This window comes from Bos indicus x Bos taurus, chromosome 26 (assembly GCF_003369695.1).
Source record: "Bos indicus x Bos taurus breed Angus x Brahman F1 hybrid chromosome 26, Bos_hybrid_MaternalHap_v2.0, whole genome shotgun sequence".
NCBI classification, from domain to species: domain Eukaryota; kingdom Metazoa; phylum Chordata; class Mammalia; order Artiodactyla; family Bovidae; genus Bos; species Bos indicus x Bos taurus.
In genome coordinates this window covers 32683574-32706291 of record NC_040101.1, presented here as the reverse complement: position 1 = coordinate 32706291, position 22718 = coordinate 32683574, and the positions used below count along the sequence as shown (strand labels likewise).

The 22718-nt window shown below is 48.4% G+C and overlaps 2 protein-coding genes across 4 annotated transcripts; both read left to right on the top strand.

Moving 5' to 3' along the window:
* The first annotated feature begins 333 nt into the window (after positions 1–333).
* HOGA1 (4-hydroxy-2-oxoglutarate aldolase 1) lies at positions 334–22453 on the top strand. Of its 3 annotated transcripts, XM_027528453.1 has the most exons (8): positions 837–925; positions 8456–8565; positions 11370–11498; positions 11690–11817; positions 12290–12424; positions 12695–12791; positions 14448–14581; positions 21465–22453. In XM_027528453.1, the coding sequence occupies exons 2-8, from the start codon at positions 8550–8552 to the stop codon at positions 21612–21614; spliced, it is 789 nt and encodes a 262-aa protein (XP_027384254.1). In that variant the 5' UTR covers positions 837–925; positions 8456–8549; the 3' UTR covers positions 21615–22453. The 3 variants fall into 3 exon arrangements, with proteins under 3 accessions (XP_027384252.1, XP_027384253.1, XP_027384254.1); XM_027528451.1 differs by lacking the exon at positions 8456–8565 and having other exon boundaries at positions 334–925; XM_027528452.1 differs by lacking the exon at positions 8456–8565 and having other exon boundaries at positions 334–925; positions 11690–11821; positions 12294–12424.
* C26H10orf62 (chromosome 26 C10orf62 homolog) lies at positions 3183–8449 on the top strand. The gene has a single exon (XM_027528456.1). It carries the CDS (start codon positions 4735–4737, stop codon positions 5443–5445), a length of 711 nt encoding a protein of 236 aa, XP_027384257.1. The 5' UTR covers positions 3183–4734; the 3' UTR covers positions 5446–8449.
* Positions 22454–22718: the final 265 nt, after the last annotated feature.

The following is a 22718-nucleotide window of genomic DNA, read 5'->3' as shown; positions in this document are numbered from 1 at the left end:
TGGGAGCAAGGATGGGCGCAGGCGAGAGGGGAACTTGGAGCCTTTCTGCCCTCCTACCCGAGGCCTCTCCTTGCCTCTTCCCTCTCACCCCACTTCCTAAGACCCAGCGTGGATCAGCTGCGCAATGCACTCTTCCTGGGGCCCCCTCATGGTGACAGCTTTCCAGTGGGGCTGTGTATGCCCAGTGCAGGCCTATCATGTGGCAGGCTCGGCAGGAGGAGCTTGGCAGGGGTGTGGGGCAGTCAAGGGGCGGCAGATCCCAGGCAGCTTCTCACCCCGCTGGCGGCACCTCCCACAGGGGCGGGCTGGCTCAGCCAGTCAGCTCAGCCAACCTTGCAACTGCCAAGCAGAAGACAGGAAGCCAGCCTGGCTCCTGGCTTTGGGGCTGGGAACTGTGGGAGGAGGGCCCAGGCCCCACTGGAGGCAACCTTTAGTGTCAAGACCCCAGGAACCAGTCCTCTGTCTGGCCAGAGGACACAGGCTTGTGGCATTTCTCCAGAGGCTCTCTAGGGGGAGGGAGGACCTCCCTGGAACCATAGGCCTAGGCTCTGACCCTGGAAACACCCAGCCTGGGCCTGCTGAGGGCCAACAAGTCAGGGCAGGGGGCAGCAAATTTTTAACTCAGAACGTTGATCATTAACAGGGGTAGGAAAGAGTCCAAACCCAGCATCCCCCGAGGGCAGAGACCAGCTTGATCTCGAGCCTCCTGCAGAGATGCTGGTCCCCCGAGTTTGGTCCTCTGTGAGGCTAGGGCTGAGCAGGGTCTTGTCCAGGACCCTGAGGGGCTGGCCCTCAGGGGAGGGCAGGGGGATGGACCTCTCAGGCATCTACCCACCTGTGACCACCCCTTTCACTGCCACGGCCGAGGTGGACTATGGGAAACTGGAGGAGAATCTGCATAAACTGGGCACCCTTCCCTTCCGAGGTAAGTGGGATCTGTCCACTGGGGGAGTTGGAGGGGTGTGAATGACCCTGGTCTCCTCAGCCAGCGACCAGAGAAGGGTACACAGGCTCTGTGGAGCTGTTCACGGACAGTCGGGTACCCTGGGGGTCATTCCATTACAGGAGAGGAGCAGGGGGGCACTGGTCTGGGGTCAGGAGGCAGATAGGAATCTAACTGCTGGCCTGTGATCTTGGAATAAAGATCATCTCCCCCAAAGCCTTGTCAGCACCCTCTTCTGGGCAAAGCCTCCTTTGGCCAGATTAATTCCCGTTCTTCACCCTCTGACTCGTTTCCCCCTTTACACAGGGGCCTCCCCTCTCTGAGATCAGGGACAGATCACATTTGTGACACTCAACATGCAATGCAGCCCAGGCATATAAACGAAGATAGAAGGGGCAAGTCCTGCCCATCATCCCGCCCCGCCCACCCTATCCGGCACCCATGGCAGTTCCCCAAGGCACTGTCACTCCATTTCACAGCCAGAAAGCTGGAGCTCACACTGATGAGATCCCTTGCCCAAGGTCACTCCAGCTGAGGTGTGGCTGAGGTGGGATTTGAACTCAGGTCAGGCTGCATGGTCACATTCGGCTTACTCCACTGCCGACCCATGAATTTCCCCCCCAGACCAGATTCCAACAGATAGACCCTGGTCAGCCCCAACTTCCCAGGGCTTCCAGGTGGCGCTAGTGGTAAAGAACCTGCCTGCCAATGCAGGAGACACAAGAGACACAGGTTTGATCCCCTGGAGGAGGGCCTGGCAATCCACTCCAGTATTCTTGCCCGGAGAATCCCATGGACAGAGGAGCCTGGCCGGCTACAGTCCATGGAGTCACAAAGAGCTGGACACAACTAAAGTGACTTAGCACACACAGCACCAACTTGGGAATGGAGTGGTTCTGACCGGGGTGATACAGTGGAGCAGTTCAGAACATGGACTCTCGATTCAAACCACAGCTCAACCACCGACTTAGCTGTGAGATAAATCTCTCCAGACCTCAGTTGCCCCATCTGACATGTGGGAGTAATAATGGCCACATCATAGGAGGGTTGGGAGAAGAATCTGAGAGGATGCAAGTGAGAGCATGCTGTAAACTGTGGAGGGTGATATACATTAGCAGGCATGGACTCCAACGATGGCGCTGATTAGAGTAACAGTATGATCGCCACTGTGGGCAGAGACGCACTGTGACAGCACCCGTGGCCTAGCGGAGACCCCTTTCATATCTCTGTGCTCAGGCGATGTGACCCTTCCCTAGGACACAGTGAGTGCCCTGTGGATGCCCACATTGAGCAGTGACACAAAGGATATTTCTGCTGGGGCCCAGCTCACTGGAGCCTGAAGGTTTGAGCTGAGGCCTGATTCTCTTGAAACAAAGTAAGAAGCTCCTTGAATCTCTGAGAGAAGACTGGCCTCACCTCCCAGGTTCAAGGACACTCTAGTGCAGGGGTGGGGAGGGTGGACTTTGATCTGGGGTCTGTGTGCACCCCAGACTCTTCTCTGTACCCTTCCTTCCCCTCCCCTACCCCATTCACTCCTGCAGGGGATACTGGGGTGCCTGGGAGCATGGCTGCCATGACTGGCAGACTAGCCACTGGTCCATTTCCCATACAACCTACGCAGGCGTCTGCTCTCACCTCAGCTCTCTCTTACCCCCACACACGTGGGAGCAGGGCGCTGTGTGGAAGAACCCAACATCCAGGGTTAGAAGACTTGTAGGAGTATGTTTCTGCCTGTTACGACCTTGGAAAAACCACTGAAACTCTCTAATCCGGTTTCCTCATTTTAGAATGAGAACTGGGCCACAGCGTTCAATGCAGTTCTTCTAAGGAGCCCAAACCTGAGGCCGTGGCACAGAGAATATTGGGCTATAATGGCCCTGTCACAGCTCCCAGGATGCAGTCAGAATGCCTGGGAAAGGGGCAATGAGCCACTTTAGCTCGAAAATCTGTGTGTCTCTTGCTGGATCTTTGCCTCTTTTTGCAGCCAGGTTTCAGGGGCAGAGGAGGGAACCATCACACATCCCATTGCCATGGCGTCCTGCAATGAATTAAAGGTTCTCCAAAAAGGCGATGATCAATAGGCTGCCTGGGTGGCTTAGATGGTAAAGAAATGCCTGCAATGCTGGAGATCTGGCTTTGATCCCAGGGTCGGGAAGATCCCCTGGAGAAGGAAATGGCAACCCACTCCAGTATTTTTGCCTGGAGAATCCCATGGACAGAGGAATCTGGCAGGATACAGTCCATGGGGTCACAAAGAGTTGGTCATGACTGAGCAAATATAGATAGAATAAAAAAAAATAAAGAGATGGGAACCTGTCTTTGAGGAATCAGTGAACAGTTAAGAGATTCTTCTGGAAGACATTCCCTGAAACTTTTTATTATTTATTTAGCATTGTTAATTTGCATTAATTATTTGAATAAAGAATATTCATTTAAATAAAACTTATAACCAAAGAAAAAAGGGAGGGGTTTTTGCAGAAGGGCCGTTTGTCCCTGAACTCACACCCACAAACAACCTCAAAAATGAACTTTGAATTGTTATTTCCAAATGAGGTTAGTGAATTACCCCAGAACTACTCCAGCAGGAGCAGAGAGATGATGTTTCCCATAAAACTTGAAGCTTCTGTCTTATTCCCTTATTATGTAGGCAAGTCCATGGATTCTTGTGATGTGTCATATTAATATTTTTGTGTATATTGAAGCCATTCGTTAGATAAAATATTTTGTTTAAAATATCACAATTTTTATAACTGTATTTTGGCATTAAAAAAAATGTGTCTATGTCTCTGGGAGTGACCCAGGCCTGTCTACCCTGAGAGGCCCTGGGTATAATTTGGGATTGAGGGCCAGACTCTCGGTTGTCTGTAACTACAAGAACCTGGCCAGGCAGCCCACCCATTCATCACCTGAGCTGTGCGTATTTACAGGGGAGTCAGGAGTAGGGGCAAAGTCTGGGTTTGCAGGGGCATCACTAAGGCAAGAGGTAGCAGCCCCCATCCTGAAAGAGCCCCAGGGATCTGGGGCTGGGTGAAGTCGCCTATTCTATGTTTTCTGCCTTCTCAGCCCAATTGTGACCTCATGTTACTTCAGAATGAGCCCCTCCCTTTTTCTTCTGGGCCCTCTCTGTAATGGGGCTAGTGGCTGCAAGTGGAGATGGAATGCTCTGAGCCAATAGCGCGGTAGGCCCCGCACGGGGGGGAGACACGAGGCTTAGGCAACAAGGAATGGATGCCAGCCCAGTCAAGAAGGCCCTTCAACCCTAGCCAGCTTGACCCAGCAGCCTCTGTCCCTTGGGGACCACCAGATGAGGACGAAAAGAAACCAAAGACTAAAGGATAAGATGGCCTGGTTTGCAGAATAGATCCCAAGCAGGAGGCAGAAGGGACTCAGAATTGGGGAAGTTACTCTTTTACTGACTTGAGGAACAACTGGCAGAGTGGGAGAAAGGTCCCAGGCCTCAGGCCGTTCCTGTCAGGTTGGACATAAAGGATTGTGTGGTCTCTCCCCACCCCGCCCCTCAACCACCTTCCTCACAATGAGGTTCATTGCTGAGGCGGGAGGGGCATCCTAGGGAGGGTGCAGTGGGGGGCCTGCCTGCCAGACACCCTCAGAGAGCCTGTCCTTTCAAGCATGAACCAGACCATCTGGGCTCCCCCACTCCCAGTGTGCTCTTAGCTCTGCCCGCCTGGCGTGGGGTCCTGGAGCCCTTCTTGGAGCTCATCCAGCAACCATCATGCAGGGTGGTGCTGGGGACCGCCCTGTTACTGGGAGGTGGAGGCCTCGTGTTGTGGATGCAGAGGAAGAGGAAAAGGAAGACAGATTCTGAGACCTCACAAGAGGTGCAGGAGCCAACAGACAGTGAAAAATTGAATGATGAGAGTTGGATCAAATCGCACTTTAGCCGTCTTTCCGAGGAGAAGCTGGCCGCCAGCAACACTGCCTGCCTCAACACCGCCGGGCCCAGCAGCTCCGCCGCTGCTCCGCAGCCGGACAGTGGCAGCGGGGAGGCCAGCACCACGATTCGCGTGGAGACCTTCACCACGAGGCAAGGAGACGAGGGCATGGCCCTTCACCGGGAGTCCTTCACCAGCAAGCAGAGAATGTCTGGGACTTCCGTGACCAAAGAGACCCACAAGGAGTCTGGGAAGTCCTCGTCCGCGGAGGAGGCCACGTGGGCCGCTGTGGCAGCCTGTACCAAGGAGATTGACGCCAAGGGGCAGCAGCTGGCTAACTCCATGTTGCAACGGGCCACAGCCTGCCAGAACTCGGGCCACCTGGAGACCAAGGACATCAACCAGGAGGAGCTGAAGGCCCTCGAGGAGGTGGAGATGAAGCTGAAGGGGAATTTCCTCACCCAGCGGGAATCCACCGTAGCTGGCGCCAACCACACTCACACCTACCACAGCCACTGCCACCATGGCCACCAGGGTTATCCAAACCACCAGTCCCACAGCCTGCCCAACCGCAGCCCCCAGGGCTACCACCCCTTTAAAGCCACCTAACCACAGATGGAGATGCCCCTTCCCCCCGCAGGGCTGGCACACAAACACAGGCATCCTGTGTGGCCCATTTCTCTGATGGGGCAACCTATGTGGCCCAGAGTAAGATGCTGCTGCCCAAGTGCCTTCTTCCTCAGGTCCCCTACAAGGGGTCCCGGGCCCCTTCAGCTCCATGAGTGGGGTCTGCCCCTGATGGCCCCTGATGAGGGAGAGCTGGGGAGAATTGAGGTAACTGAGGCAGACTCACAGGCCCCTGAAGAACGCCCGAGAGAAAATGGGAGAGGCAGATCCCAGGAGCAGCCGAGAGCAACACACTGATGCCAAATGCCTGAGCTGAGCCAATAAAGCCTTGCATACCCTTACTCTTGAGTCTGGAGGCTCTGTGGCCAGCCCCGGGTCTGGGCGAGCCTCTGGGGAGAGTGTTCCTCCTCCCAAGTCCTCTTCTGGTAGGCTGATTCAAGGATCCCTAAATTAGCTTCTGGGGTCTTAGGTTCTGGGTATGGGAAGTCTCCACAGGGCTCAACTCCCGCTAACCTGCTGCCGCCAGAGGAGGAGGAAGCAGCCAGGAGCTGGGAGGTGCGGGGAAGTACGGTGCAGTTGGAAGTAAGTAGGGGTGGGATGTAGGTCTACAGTCCTCTTGGTGCTGCTCTCTCCCCTCCCCCACTGGGATCGTGCTGGTGCCTCCCCACCAGCTACCGTCAGAGCCACGGTATTGGGCTATGTACTCTGTCTCCTGGTTTATGCTGCTGTGGCTGGGGCTGGGGCTGCCACTGCTGCAGTACTACTAAGTAGCAGCATTGCTCATACTACAATCACTCCCCTGCCTTAAAAAAAATTTTTTTTTATTTATTTATTTAGGCTGTGCCAGGTTTTAGTTGCAGTATGTGGGATCTTTAGCTGCGGCATCTGGGCTCTAGTTTCTGATCAGGAATCAAACCTGGGCCCCCTGTATTAGGAGTGTGGAGTCTTAGCCATTGGGCCACCAGGGAAATTCCTCCCTCCAACCACCACCTTTTTTTTTAAGTTTTTAGTACATGCCACACTCTGTGTCATGTACGGCACAGACCCAAGAGGAAGGTATTACGTTATCTCCACTTTGCAGGTGAGGCTCAGAGGTGTAATCTTCCCAGAGGTGACATAGACAGTAGGTGGATGTTGCTGGGGTCAGAGCCCAGCGTGCCCTGACTCCAAAGCCTGTATCCCTAATCCCTGCTCTGTGCTGCTCCCTGGTCTGATGCCCACTGTCCCCTGAACTGTTGTCTCTCATAATTGTCCCTGTCCTCTTCCCACATGTCCTGACATGCTCTGTGCAAGAGACCTGCAAGCCTGGGACTCTCCCTACCTCTTTCTGGGTCCCAAGAAGCCATTTTTGGGGCAAATGGTGACCTCCCTGTTAAGCTGTTAAAGGGAGACAGCTGTCTTTCCCAGGAAACTTGAGAAAAGTCAGCTACAGGGCACTGTCTAACCCCCAGTGTCTCCTTTACATAGACATTTCTTACCATTTGTATCTATTATGGATTTACCAGTGGTTTCCAAACTGTGGGCCTCAAACTCCAGGAAGGAGGTGCCTAGAATCATTGCAAAGAATGGATAAATCCATAAACACTCTAAATGTTGTCAATTGTGACTTTATGGAGCACAGTTAGGAGTATTTGAATATTTCTGACACTACTAATCAGTGACTATATAAACGTTGATATGTGTGTGTGTAAGGTACTTCATTGGAGAAGGAAAGGTACTTCATAATAAAAATCTTAATTAGGAAAAAAATGGAGCCAATCCTCCTGGAAAATGTTGGAAGATGCTAATTAGACAGAAACCAAAAGCAGTGAGTTTTGGCTTCTGAAAATGATCGTTAAAATATGTGCATTTATCTGAAAGACCTTAAATCCCTTATTAAAAACTTAATACCTAATATTTCAGATTAGCTAATTATGACTTTGGAATCTTAGCTTTTAAAATGTTTCAAACTGGCAAAAATTTCAAATAAGGTCCACAGTTAGTATTGTACTCCTGCTCACCCTCTGGTTTTGATCACTCTTCTCTAGTTAGGTATGGTGACGGAGGGATGTATAGAAATCCTCTGTACCATTTTTGCAGCTTTCCTGTAAATCTGAAGGTAGTTCAAGTTAAAAGTCAAAAAATTATTGGACAAGTCAGTTATGAGCTCATGTCAAAGTTTTACTACAGTTGTACTTCAAGGAAAATAGCTTCTAAGGAGCCAATTCAAGTATAAACTCTTGGTGAGGATATTTTTTATAAGAAAGGAGAATGGTTAAATCATTGTTAGACTAGATACAAAGAAAAGTTAACAGTCACTAGCCTCTTGCCTGAGAGTCTGCTGGGGGGTGGGGGGTGGCTGGTTTCCCAGATCAAGGCTTAATTCCATTAAAACTCATTAGGAAATTGCTTCAGCATTTCATCAGGAACTTTCCTTTCTTCCTAGTGGGAGGTTATGAATTACATCATGCAAAAAAGTTCTGCCCCAGACCAGGTTTGGGATGATTTTTCTTTTATACTACCAATTGTTAACGCATAGGTCAACAGGCAGTGTGCTAGGTGTCACAGAGGAGGCCAAAGTGAGGCAGCTGCCATCCTTGACCTAGATTCTTCTAGACTAGTGCTGAGCAAGGACAAAACACCGTGGAGTCCAGTGGGGAGGGGGCTTGAGGAAGGCTTCAAGGTCCTTGCAGCGTGTGGGGGGCTGCAACTAAGGAGGTGTTCTGGGCAGAGGGAAGAGCAGGAGCAAAGGCGTACCGCAGGAAGATGGTTGTGTGTCTGGGGGCTCTGACAGTCAGTTTGGCTGGAAGGGAGTGTTTGGAGATCAGCAAAGGGGAGGAGGAAAAGCCTGAAAAGTGACTCCAAAGCCTCAAGCCAAGGAGGACTTAGGAAAATATCTGTTCAATTTCCTCATTTCACAGCAGAGGCCAGTTGGAGAAATTTTTCCTAGTCCCAACAGGTGGGGGTAAGGGAGGTTGAAGGATTCTGAGGGTCTCCGTGCATTTTTGAATAGACAGCAGAGAAGGACTACAACAGGCAAGAGAAGTTCAGAGGAAACACGCTCAGGGAAGACTGGATTCCAGGAAGACTTCTCGGAGGAGGTGGCAATGATGATGGGCCAAGGTGTGTAATACTGACTGGGGAAGCTCCTTACATACAAGAGATTGTGCTTCCTCTTGGCCACAGTAAGTCACCCTGTTGCTTGTGTGTCTTCAGCCTCCACCCAACTCCCCTCATCAGGCCACACTGGCTCCTAGAGCACCCAGAGTAACCATGCGGCAAGGGAGAGAGGCTTCTGACATGAGCCTCTTTCCTCTAGAGCTGGAGGGGCTGAGAGGTCCCTGAATGCAGCCTCCCCCCCATACCAACCACCGTCCCCCTCCTCAGACTGAAAGTTGCCTTTTTCCAGTTTTAAGGCTTGAGCACTTCCTCTGACTCCATAATGACTATAGCTACTTGAGTGCTGGGTTCTGTCTATTGTAGGCATTTGTAAATAGGATCTCACTTAAACTTCACATAACTTTAAAAGGGCACTAAAATTACCCCCATTTTTCAGTTGAGGAAGCTGAAGTTTGATTAAGCTATTTGCTCAAGAGTTCCGAGCTGGCGAGGGGCCACACTGGGAGTTAAACTTGGGCTCTGGCTGCCAACTCTGCTGCTCCCTGCTTCCCCAAGAGCTCACTTTCCTCATTCGCCACCCATCCAGAGTTCTGGCCTTTCCTCTGCTTTAGCCCCGCCTCCACACCCAGCGGCACATTGGGCCTGAACCTGGACATCTGGTCAAGGAAAAGGAGGGGGTTCTTTGCAGTATCACTTCACAGACTTCAGAGAGGTTTTTTCTCATACATTTTCTCATTTGAGCCTTTAAGACAGCTCTATAAGGTAGGATTAGTGCCCTTATTGTCTGGAGTCTCAGAGAGGGATGGAACTTGCCCAACAGCCAGAGGGGCCTGAGGCCAGCACTTGCCTGGGTCTACCACACTTCCTCTTCCCCAGCCTGGACTCCCTGCCTTCTTGAGAGTCAGGTCTGGGTTGGATGCTCCCTTAAGTAAAACGAGGAGAGGCCACTAGGAGTCTGGAGCACAGGGCCTGCTTCGCCCACCCCTGGCCAAGCTCAAGACCCAGCTGTCCTGCTGTTTAGGCCAAGTCCACCTGTGGGACATGGAGGTTTCTGGACTTGGCCACCAGAATGAAAGGGGACTTGGGAGTGAGTGACCATGGCTGGAGACATGTCTGAATCAAGAAGCCCCCTTCAAGAGGGCTTGGGGAGGCAGGAGCAGAAGCTTGACCTCTAAATCCTTAGCCAGAGGTTACTGGTCCTGTCACGGCTGGACTGGAGCCCTCTCTGGGGTTGGTAACTCTTGTGAGTGGGATGATTCACAGAAATCACTGAGACTTCTACCATGGGCTCCTAGCCTGACATGGAGGAACTGATGCTGAGGCGATCATCTGACAGAAGCAGAAAGCTATTTGCCTCCAGATGTTCTCTGCAATGTTACCAAGACACGAAACTGGGGGAGAAATGCTAAGTATCCAGGAAGTTCTCCTGGCAGCCCGCTCAGTGGACTTGATGGGATAGTGAACAGCACAGAGAAAGCCTTGTGGTGTAAAGCTGACTCCCCACCAGCACTGTGTCCCCTTAAGGATGACTCACAGGAACAATCTTTCTCGGTCCCAGTGCCAGGAAAATCTGTGTTTCTCCAGGGCAGCTGCTTTGCTTTATCTTGATTTCTACATATCTGTCAGCTGACTACATTTCCCTTTTAGCTTTGACTGTCAGGAACCTCCAAATCAGATATCTGTCAGAACTATATGGCAGTGATTTTGTATATTAATATAGCCCCCACTTTCTTTCCTTTCTCCCCAATAGTCTTCTATTTATTAACAATCTTCGTGTATTGTATGCTACATTTAAGGGAAAAAATTTGGGATGGGATGGAGAGGAGAAAGAAGAGGAAAGAGAAAGTTGAATGAAAAAAGCTGAGAGGAAAATGGCTTTGCATTCCCTTTAGATTGAGTTAAAGAGCATCAGTTCTACTGGTCTCTTGTGGATATGAAATGATTGACACCTCTAATGTTAGAAACCTCACAAATTGGATAAAACAGGAAATGCAAAATAAAATAATGAGATGCCACTTTTCATCCAGAAAATTGGCAAGAATTTGCTCTGACAGTACTCAGGATGGATGTGAACAAGCACTCACAGTTTTTTCCGTGTGCTGCTGCATATGGACTGGCTGACTAGAAGTCTGGCACGTGAGAGTGCATTTACTTGTGACTCAGCCATTACACACCTGAGTCTCTAAACTGAGAGAAACTCTTAAACTGTTGGTTTCAGCATTGTTTATAATAGAAAAATAGGAAATAGTCTAAATGTCAAAAGGAGAATGAAAAGTAAGTTGTGGTCTAACTTCACAAGAGAGTATTATATAGCAATGAAAACGAATGAATCAGGGCTCTCTGTACTGCTGTGGACAAAGCTCAAAACTTAATGGTGAGCAAGAATGGCAAAGAGCAGAAGATTATGTGATTCCATTTCTATAGTCTTAATAGGCAAGAAACTTATTATATATTGTTTATGGCTCCAGATTTGTGTTTCAAGGGTAAAGAGACACAAATGGGAACCATGAACACTTGAGACAGGCCAGAGATGAGGAAGAGATGGGGGGAGGTTGTCAGGGTACTGGGTACACTGATGTGGATTATATCATTATCTATTCTTTTTGGTATGCTGAAATATCTCATTAAAACAAAAAAATGGTGTGAACACTGTCACTGCAACAGGGTACAACACTCTGCCTGTCTCAGGACAAAGATGGGAAGGAAATTACGAAAAACAGTGGTGATGGGGAGACAGGAACCTGGGTGAGTTAAGACCAATGGCCAGTTTTTCACAAGCAGATGGTAAGGTGTTGCTTCTCTTGCAGGCTTCGTTGTCCAGGGCTCCAATGGCGAGTTCCCCTTCCTGACCAGCAGTGAGCGCCTGGAGGTGGTGAGCCGCGCACGCCAGGCCCTGCCCAAGGACAAGCTCCTGCTGGCCGGCTCCGGCTGCGAGTGTGAGGCCTGAATGCCCGGGCCTGGCGGTGGCTGGGTGTGGGGGCTGGCTCCCTGGCCTGGAGCTGGGTTCAGTCTAGATCTTGCTCTGTCTCTTCTGCATCCCTTGCTTGCCTCGGTGCTAGTCTGGTCCACTCCCTCCTGCCCTCGCCCACCATGGCCTGTAGGGAAGACTTCTTTCTTCCTCCTGTAGCTACGCAGGCCACGGTGGAGATGACGGTGAGCATGGCCCAGGTCGGGGCTGACGCCGCCATGGTGGTGACCCCTTGCTACTATCGTGGCCGCATGAGCAGCGCCGCCCTCATTCACCACTACACCAAGGTGGGTTAAGGTAGGGGTGTGGGTTTGAGGCCTGGGCCCAGAGGAAGCTGGGTAGAGCAGAGATTCTGCCCAGGGAGGGGAGGAGAGAAGCTAGGAGCAGAGTGGTGAGCTGACTTCCCATGAATGGCAGCTTGGGGGAGGGGAGGGACACCACCAGGTACCAGCTGTGTGACTGTGGGCAACTGACCTAACCCTGCTGTGTCGCTCTTCCCGCCCCCTCAAATGGGAGGAATAATGAATCTTCCTCCAGGGAAGATTGGATCAATCAAAACGAAAAGGACTTGGAGCTGTGCCTGGCACACAGAAAGCACTCATAAGTATCACCCAGGATCAGCGCTTGCAATCAGGGTGCCCAGCTCTGTGACTTCTCATCCAGGAGGTGGGCCGGTCCAGGCAGTCCTGCACAGACCCAGGCTCCGACCGCCTCAGGCCTGGGGCAGCTGGCCTCCCCTCTCTTCTCTGCACCCCTCAGGTAGCTGACCTGTCTCCAGTTCCTGTGGTGCTGTACAGCGTCCCAGCCAACACGGGGCTGGACCTGCCAGTGGATGCGGTGGTCACGCTTTCCCAGCACCCCAATATTGTGGGCATCAAGGACAGCGGGGGTGATGTGAGTGGCAGTGGCCCTCAGCCGGGGACTCCTCCTTCTCTTCTCCTTTGATACCGACTTCAGGGCAGCTCTAGGACCTGCTTCAGTCCTGGGCTCTGGTGTGGGTTCCCTCTGTCCTCTGGGCTCTCTGGGGTTCATCTGAATCAAGGGGAGCATCTCTCTGAGCCCTCGACTCTCATTCTCCCACACTTGCCCAGCCCCCAGCCCCCAGCCAGGCCGGCAGCAGAGCCTGTGAGCCCAGCTCTCACACTAGCTTGGCCGTTATTACAGGTGACCAGGATTGGGCTGATTGTTCACAAGACCAGGAGTCAGGATTTCCAGGTGTTGGCTGGATCAGCTGGCTTCCTACTGGCCAGCTATGCCATAGGTAGGCCTCCCACTCCTCTCAGACTGTGACGAGTGGTCATGATACAGGCAGCTGGGTTCTGCTGGGAAAGATGCTGAAGGCCAGGACTGTGTGGACAGGGGGCTTTTGCCAGCCTGCCTGCTGGGAAACCTCAGAGATATGTCTCACCACTTACTTATCTGAATAGTGGATGCTTCTAAGTGACCTTGTTAGGCGGAGGAGGGTGGCCGTGAACAATCCCCTGGCCTGTAGTGGGGATGCCTGCAGTTTGTTCTAAGTCCCAAGCTCCCTGCTTAGGTGACAAATTTAGCTCCTTTAATCTCACCTTGTAAATTATCCTCTAAGGGCAGAGGCCTTGGGGCGCTTCCCACCAGTCTGGGAGTGCATTTTCCTCTCTCCCTGGGCCCAGGCCAGAATTAATTGTTAGGCCTGCAGGGTTGGCCTGGGGATCTTCAGCTGACTGATCAGACTCTGTTGCAGTCTAGGATCCTAGGAATGTTACCATTTAGACCAAGTGCTCTTGTCTGCTTGGGGTCAAGGTCCCTGAGTTCAGACTGGATTTGGGCCCCGGAGGGGAGGGGAGCACCTGCTCCCATCAGCTGAAGCCCCAGTGATTTGAGATTTGAGTTACTTTTCCAGCGATGCAGGGGACAATGCTGCTTCACGTTCTCTCTGGTCTCTGCAGATTTTGGCTTGTGATATAGGTTCTGCATAACTCCCCTCTGCCCTGTCACAGTCTCTAAAGGGGAGAGTTACAGGAGACACATTTATGCTTCCTTCCTGAGTGGTAGGTGGAAATAGCACTGGCTCTGCAGGCTGGAGATCTAAGCTGGAATCTGAGCTTTGCCATTTATTCACTGAGTACCACCGGGCAAGGTAAACGACCTCTCTGGGCCTGAGTTCTTACTCGGCAAAGCAGGGAAATGTGAAGATTAGAGAGCATTGGCCCTGGGTCTGTCATAGCCCTTGACACAGTAGGTTTTTGATAAACAGCAGTTACATTCACTCATGAGAAATGCCCACTCTGTCTCCAGTCTTGAGGCCACTCTGCTTTGAGTCACTCCTAACTAGCTTTGCAATCACACTAAACAGGCTGGCAGAACTTCCGAGATCACAGCCAGCCCGTTTCCATTGCCCAGATGAGAGCAAAGAGGACCGGCAAGTGTTAGATGACTTGTCGAAGTTCACACAGCCAATGGGAGGAAACGCTGGGTCTCCTGACTAAGTCTAGTGCTCATTCTCCTCCCCCACGACTGTCCCAGGCTGAATTCACTGGGGGGAATACAGTTTCCATAGAGCAGAGGCTTGCCATTCATGCCATCTCCTTCCAGGGCTGATGAGTCAGGGGGCAATTGCAGGAGTGTGGAGGTGCCAACTGGCAGGTGGGACTTTACCGTGGGGGAGAGGGGGATGAGGGAATGGAACCATCCTTGAGTCAGCCTTCAGGTTCTGTTCCTTGCCCCTCAGCCTGTGGGATTCTATTTTGAATATGCTGGCAAGGGTCTCTCTGGAAATCTGTACTCCGTAAACTCACAGACTGTGTCTCAGATGTGGCTCACCGGTGGCCTAAAAATCCACAGCCTAACTCCCAAGAACAAAGAGGTGCTGGGGACCAGGATTTCGAATTCTCTTCGAGAGGAGCCTCTAGCTGATATTCTGCCTTTTACCCTGTGGCAGGAGCTGTGGGAGGCGTGTGTGCCCTGGCCAATGTCCTGGGGTCTCAGGTGTGCCAGCTGGAGAGACTCTGCCTCACAGGGCAATGGGAAGATGCCCAGAAACTGCAGCACCGCCTCATCGAGCCAAACACTGCGGTGAGCTCCCAGCCCGTGGGCCCAGCGTGGGGGTGGTCTGTGTCCTTGTTGGAACAGGAGCCAGTGCTGGCACAGGGGTCCCTCCTTGGTCTCTCCTCTTTCAGAAAGGCCTTTTAGAGAACATCCCGGTGTGGGAAACTCTTTGTGCCTCCCCAGAAAATCTTGACTTCAGACAAAGTCGAGCCCTGTTGGTTCTCAAACTTAAGTGTGCATTAGAATTCATTCAGGGAGCTGGTTAAAATTCTGCTCCTTTAGGCCCAGGAATAATCACTGAGACAAACGTCCTGGGTGATTGTGACATAGGGAATCCTGGAACCGTACTTAGAGATACACTGCCTAGAGAGAGGGAAACATGGGCCTTTATGTCAGCTTTATAAGGGGCCAGATCCTGAAAAATGGAACGACAGGTTAATAAAGGCGTGGGAAGCCTGGAGGTATTCAGAGCCCAGCTTTCCCAGGAGAGTCTTGTCCTCAAATAATCCATTCTGCAGTCACACCGTGTACCCCGAGTCTGTGTTGGGCAAATCAAGGAGAAGAGGCAAGGTGGAATGCCGGTCAAGTGCAGGCAGTGCTGTGCTGAGCCACACTGGAGTCTCAGGCAAAAAGAAACACATGTGTCCCTGGAGACATGTTTTCATTTATACTTTAAATTAAACTTCTTACTCTAGTATCACTGTGGATTCACATGAAATGATAAGAAACAATACAGGGAGATTCCATCTACCCATCACCCTGTGTATCCCAATGGTAACATCTTACAAAACTATAGCACAATATCAAAACCAGGATTTTGACTAACATGTAGTCGAGATATAGAATATTTCCATTACCATAAGGATCTCTTATGCTAGTCTTTTGTAGTCATACCTACTCACCTCCTGCCCCCACCCCCTCCTTAACCCCTGGCAGCCACAAATACGTTTCATTTCTATAATTTTATCAGTTCAAGACAGTTATGTAAATGGAATAAGATCATCTAGAACCTTTCGAAATTTGCTTTTTTTTCACTCAGCATAATTTCCTGGAGATTCATTCAAACACAAGTAGCAGTTCTTTTTTATTATTGAATGTGGCCAGAAGCAGCTTTGTTTAACCATTTATCTGTTGAAGGATAGCTGGTTGTTCCCAGTTTGGGGCTATTAAAAGCTGCTGTGAACATTCATGAACAGATTTTAGTATGACTATAAGTTTTCATTTTTTCTGGGATAAATACACAACTAGTGGGTTGTATAATTTTTGCATGCTTATCATTTTAAGAAACTGACCAACTTTTTTCCAGAGTAAGTGTACCATTTTGTATTTTTGCTGTTGTTAGTTGCTAAGTTGTGTCCAACTCTTTTGTGACCCTATGGACTGCAACATGCTAGGCTCCTATGTCTGTGGGATTTCACAGGAAAGAATATTGGAGTGGGTTGTCATTTCCTTCTCCAATTTTGTATTTACATCAGTGTAAATGTATGAGTGACCCAGTTTCTCTGTATCCTCAACAGCATTTGGTGTTGTGACTTTTTTTTCATTCTGATAGGCATGTTGTGACATCTCATTGTGGCTTTAATTTACATTTTTCTGATGGCTAATGCTATTGAAACTTTTATAATGTATTTATTTGACATTTATATGAAATGTCTATTTTTGTCTCTTACCCAGTTTCCAATTGGATTTTTTTTTTCCACTGTTGAGTTTTAGAAGTTCTTTATACCTTCTAGATACTAATCCTTTGTCAAAAATGTCATCTGCAAATACTTCTCCCAGTCTGTAGTTTATCTTCTCATCCTCCTAACAGATGTTTTGCAGAGCAAAAGTTTTTTAATTTTAACGAAGTCTAATTATCAATATTTACTTTTATATTTATGCTTTTGGTGCAAGTCTAAGAGCTCTCTGCTTAGCACAAGATTGTGAAGTTTTTCTTTTCTTTTTCCTAAAAGTTTTATGTTTTACAAGCCTGTGACCCATTTTGAGTTAATTTTTGTAAAACGTATGAGACTTAGATCAAGGTTCATTTTTTTTCTCTTTTTTGGCCTGTAGATATCCACTTGCTCCAGCACCATCTGTTGAAAAGATGATCTTTCCTTTATTGAATTACTTTTGCACCTTTGTCAAAAATCAGCTGGGTGTATTTGTGTGTGTCTATTTCTGGATTCTCTATTCTCTCATTGATCTATCCCTCTGCAGTACCACACAGACTTGATTGTTGTAGGTGTATAATAAATCCTGAAATCAGCTAGACTGACTCTTCCTACTTTGTTCTTTTCTTCCCCAAAACTGTTTTAACTAATCTAAATCTTTTGTCTTGCCATATACATTTTAGAAAAATACTATCTATATCTATGAATACTTTTGCTAGGATTTCAGTAGAAATTGTCTTAAATTTGTACACCAATTTGGGAACAACTGACATTTTTGCTTTGTTGTCTTCAAATCCTTGAATAGGCTATGTCTCCATTTACGTAAACCTTCTGTGATTTATTTCGTCAGCATTTTGTAGCTTTTGGCACACAAGTCCTCTACAAGTTTTGAGAGATTTACACCTAAGTGCCTCATATTTTTGAGTGACTATAAATGATATTGTATTTTTAATTTCACTATAAAATGTTTATATCTAGTATGTATAGGAACCAACTGATTTTTGCTTGTTTATCTCATATTATATATGACTTTGCTAAACTCACTTATGCGTTCTAAGAGATTTTTTTCTATATTCCTTGGGATTTTCTACATAGACAATCATATCACCTATAAATAGGGCATGTTTTAATCTCTTCCTTTCTGATCTGCATGCCTTTTATTTCCTTTCTTGCCTTAGTGCACTGGCTAGAATTTCCTGCACTAAGATGAACAAGAGTAGTGAGAGTAGACATCTTGACTTGTTTCTGATCTTAAGGAAAAGTGTTCAGTCTTTCACTGTTAAGCACAATGGGAGGTAGGTTTCTGTAGATGCTCTTTTTCAAGTTGAGGAAGTTCTCCCTCTATTCTAGCTTTCAGAAAGTTTTTAAAAATCATAAATGGATGTTGAACTTTTGTCAAATGTTTTTCTTTATTGATTCATATGATCATGTGTTTTATTTCCTCTTTAGCCTGTTAATATGGTGAGTTACATTAATAATTTTTAAATACTGAACCAGACTTGTATCCGAGTGGAATAAACTCCACTGGCGCACGATGTATAAATCTTTTTATATATTGCTGAATTCCATTTGCTAATATTTTATCAAGGGATTTCCCTGTCTATATTCATGAGAGATATTGGTATACCGTCTTTCTTTCTTTGCTTCTTTTCTTCTGACTGTCTTTGATTTTGGTATCGGGATAAATATAGCTTCATTCATTGATTGGTAAATGTTCCCTTCTCTTCTGTTTTCTGGAAGAGATTATGAAAATTGATATTATATCTTTGAACATTTTTTAGAATTCTTCAATGAAACCATCTGGGCCTGGAGGTTTCTATTTTGGGAGTTTAAAAATAATAATAATTCCATACTAGGCTCTGCTGATACCTCACTGGCTGGAAGGGGTAGAAGTGCTTCCTTACTGCTCCCATGTGGCCTCCTCTGACATCTCGAGTGTGTTTGACAGGGTGGCCTCCTTAAGGGTGGGCAGTGGTCAAAGTTCTGACTCTCCTGCGGGATCTGGCTGGAGTAGAGTGACTATTGTTCACAAGTTCTCCATCTTGCTCAGCTGCCCCTTCCTTGTCTTCGACCAGAGGGAACAGCCTTTTGTGGGGCTTTTCTTGTCTCTGCTTACTGGCATTTCAGGGTCACTGCTCCTTTGGCTCCAAGTCTAGACCAAGGAGCTTGGCACTGTGCTGTTTCTTGGGTCCCGAGGTTGCTAGTCAGTCTTCCTTCTCTCTGCCTTTCAGACTTTTATGTTGGTTTTTATGTCATGTCCTGGGCTTTGCATTTTTTTTTTTTAGTTCTGCTTTTTGAGGGGAATAAAGAAAAGTACACCTATTCCATCTTCCTGGAAGTGAATGCTCTAAGCAGTTTTCTTTATTTATTTGGCTGTACCAAATCTTAGCTGCAGCATGCAAACTCTTAGTTGTGGCGTGTGGGATCCAGTCCCTGACCAGGGCTTGAATCCAGGCTCCCTGTATTGGGAGACCAGCGTCCTAGTCACTGGACCAGCAGGGAAGTTCTTCAGGTAGTTTTCTAAACGGTGATTTTTCCCTCCCAGGATATTAGAGTAGTTGGGAAAAAACACTGAAAAATTTTAAAGTAGGTACATTAACATTTGCAACACTTTTTCCATTTAATACCCAAAACATAACTTATTAGAATTTTACTTCCCTGGCTTGAATGGAAGCAAACACATCAAACCAACTTTTTTCCCTAAATCTGCTGCTACTGCTGCTGCTGCTACGTCGCTTCAGTCGTGTCTGACTCTGTGCGACCCCATAGAAGGCCTAAATCTACTTCTAGGAAAAAAAGTTATCATTAAAAATATGCAAAACATGTATAGGGAGCACATGTAATTAATGGCCTCAGGCTACAAGATTCTGGGCACGGTTCTGTTAATCTTGCCTTTATTTAAAACTTTGACTCTTTGCTCATCGTGGGCTTTTTTTTGCATTGATTTTTACGTTTTAAAAAATATTGCATTAAATATTCGTCTCATGACTGAGTATTTTGGTGCTCCGTCAAGTTTTGCCTGTGAGGCAGGTAGAGTGGTGGGCGGGCTCGAGATGTCTCTCACGGTTTACATCTTTACCTCAAAGGGACAGATTAATTCAGATGTAGAGAAAGGACAGCTGAGCAGGTAAGCTTGAGTTTTCCTGGCTGTGAAACTCCCCTGGCATAGGACGCCCTATAGATAGGTCGTAATAACTGCAGGAATAAAGTCCTTTAGGCTGAGCCCCATCCGGCCCCAGGCTGTACTATACATACCAACATTCCACTGGGGCAGGACCTCTGCTCTCCCACTCCCCTCCCTGTGAGAGAGAAAGTCCCAGAGCCTGCACACCACCAGACAGGAAGAGGAGGAGCTTCCAGGCCCCTTGGGGTCTGGGCTAATAGTAGAATCTTTTAAATTTATTTTTTATCCAAGCATGGTTGAATTACATTGTTAATTATTGCTATACAGCAAAGTGACTCAGTTATACACACATATATATTCTTTTTCATATTCTTTTCTATTATGGTTTAATCACAAGATATTAAATATAATTCCCTGTGCTACAGAGTAGAACCTTGTTGCTTATAATAGTGGTATTTTTCTCATCCAGTTCTTGTGACATGGGGTAGCTTTCTTTATCTCCTAATATTACAGATGAAGCAGCTCGGGCTGCCCCTTGGGAAGAGAGGATGCTTACTGCCTTGGCGTGCCATCTTGTCTTACCCTTCAGTTTGTGCCCCATCCTGTGCCAGCTCTGGGCACACACTCAGGAATGCCTGGAACACCTTTCTGCTGCCTGGGCTGTAGGCTCAGCCACCCCAAGAGCAGCTTGATGTCACCTTATTGCCCTGCCCTGCTTGAACACAATGTGCTTCCTCTGCCCTCCCACCCAGCCAACCTCTTGCCCTGGCTATATTTAGGACTTTCCGTAGTTTTTACCTCCAAACCATTCCACCCTTTCTCAGGGTCTAAAGAGGGACAAATCAGAGATCTTCAGACACCAACTGTGGAAGAAGGCTTTCTTCTAGGTACTTCTTGTTTCCATCGTCTTTCCCACCCTGCTCAGGTTTTGGGTGAAATGCCCAAGTTATTGGGCCTTCCGAAGTGGCTCAGTGGTAAAAAATCCTCTAGCCAATGCCAGAGATGCAAGAGGTGCAGGTTTGATCCTTGGGTCAGGAAGATCCCCTGGAGGAGGAAATGGCAATCCACTCAGTATTCTTGCCTGGAGAACCCCATGGACAGAGGAGCCTGGTGGGCTACAGTCCATAGGATCCAAGAGTCAGACAGGACTGAGCGACTGAGCACACACACTCACACACATGCCCAGATTATTAGAATATCATGGCTGGAAGCAGGCCTGGGAGGAAGCTTGCTAAAGTCTACTGGCCTCTAGTGGTGAAGAGTTACTAAATGTCAGTCATTCATCAGTGGTTCCCAATTATTTTTACCCCAAACAACCTTTTTTCTATTTTTACCCTTCAGGATGCCTGTATTTCTCAGGTTTTACTTCCCTCAAAGTGAAATCTCATTAAGTAATAATTACTTCTTTTTAAGTAATCAAAGACCAATCTAACACTTCTGATCAGCCTGAAACAGCCAGTTGCTATGCTAGAAGCAAAGAAACAAGATGCCTGATTTTAAATTAGGTCTTCCATTACAATGGAAAAGTTTAGAGATCATGTTGTGCAGACCCCTCCTTTTTTAGGCAAGTGAACTTGCTCAGAGATAAGTTAATGATACAAGGTTATTCTTTGGACAACAGATGTATTGTTTTCCCTGTGAAAGCATTTGGAATTGGGGATCAGGGAAGAGTTATGGGTGGATGGGAGGACCCTGCTGTGGGAACAGGAGAGGTCTGGACCATGCTGATTTCCCGCAACCCGTGTGCCCAGGTCAGGTACCCGGGAATTGGGCTGTAGACCGGAGATGCTCTAGCCCCCAGACTCACAGCACAGCTGCCTTCTCCCTTCTCAGCTTGAGGACTGAATGCTGGTCTCCTCCCCAGTGGGGTGGATTTCTCTAAAACCAAAGGAAGCACCTTCCTTCATTCTAGATTTTGGCCTGTGTTCTCTCCCACCCACCTGCCTTCTGGATTCCCAGTCTACCCTGGGTGTCATAGATTCGGCAGGGTTACTTTACTAGGGAAGGAGAGTGGGAACCCTAACCTTCTGAAAGTGAAATGCCTGGGTTCTATAAGTGTGTGTGTGTGTGTGTGTGTGTGTGTGTGTGTGTGAAGGGGACTCCCCAGTCTCTTCTAACAGGTGCTGCTCCTTAGGTGACCCGGCGCTTCGGGATCCCAGGGCTGAAGAAAACCATGGACTGGTTTGGCTACTACGGAGGCCCCTGCCGCTCCCCCTTGCAGGAGCTGAGCCCTGCCCAGGAGGAGGCGCTGCGCCTGGACTTCGCCAGCAACGGGTGGCTCTGAGCGCCGGCCGGGGCCTGCCGGACCACGCCCACCTCAGCCTCCTGCCGGGTGGTGGCGGCCTGAAGAAAGCGTGGGGGAGACAAGGGCTCAGGGTTCGAGGCTCCTCTTCTTACTTCAGTCCTCCCGGTAGACTTTCTCCAGGCACTACCAGGCATGCTTATGTCCTGTTCTCCCAGCCCCATGATCTCTGGTTATTTGTATCCCGAAGTCTGGGTCTTTAGGGACCTTCAATATAGGAAGGAACATGACTTACTTCTCTCTCTACTGTGCTTTTCTGTCCTTGAACCAGGAGTCAGACTGGAAGGGTGTGTGTATGTGGTGGTGGTGGCGGGGGGGAGCGGTTTGCGGGGGGAGTTGGGCACAGAATGGCCATGTTTTAATGGAAGGAAGACTGCTCAGGCGTGAGGGTACAAACCTCTGTCCAGCACAGTGCAGCAGGAAGCTGGGGTAATTCTGAGAGCCCTAGTTCTGACTCCTTCCAGGAGAAGCGGTAGGTTTTAAAATCTAATCAGAAAGCTGTCACTGGTCTTTGAAAGTCCCCCGAGCTACACTGAAGTCCTTTCCTAAATCTATTTTGATTCATCTTGTATTGTCTCTAGCCTTGATCCCAGCCATCAAGTGTACCAGTGAGGCAGCCCAGTGACTTAACCAGAACTAGTAAATAATGACACCTGGTGGATAAATGTTACATTCTAGAAGGCTACGCTAGCCAACCCAGGTCTGAAACATTAAGAAAGGGGGCTTGACCTGAGAAAAGACCATCTTCTTGCCTATACACACTCTGCTTTTATTATTAAGAACAGTTACTTTGTTATTGCAATAAAGTTTAATAAGTTAAATTGGCATGCCTATGTACAGACTAACACTCCACTGTTACACACATCTTAGGTTTCCTGCTCAGATATCAAGACCTTTCTAGAGGCAATTTAGCTCCCAAGGTCTGCTTTTTTCCTGCTCTGAGAGAGGCTTTAAGAATACTGAACAAACATAAGCATTCGATTATTGGTGTCCTAGGGAAAAAGCTTGTTGAAGTTTTCCATGGGAGAGGTAAGAGGCAAAACATTTCAAGTGAGATATTTAGAAACACCTAGCATATTAATTTAA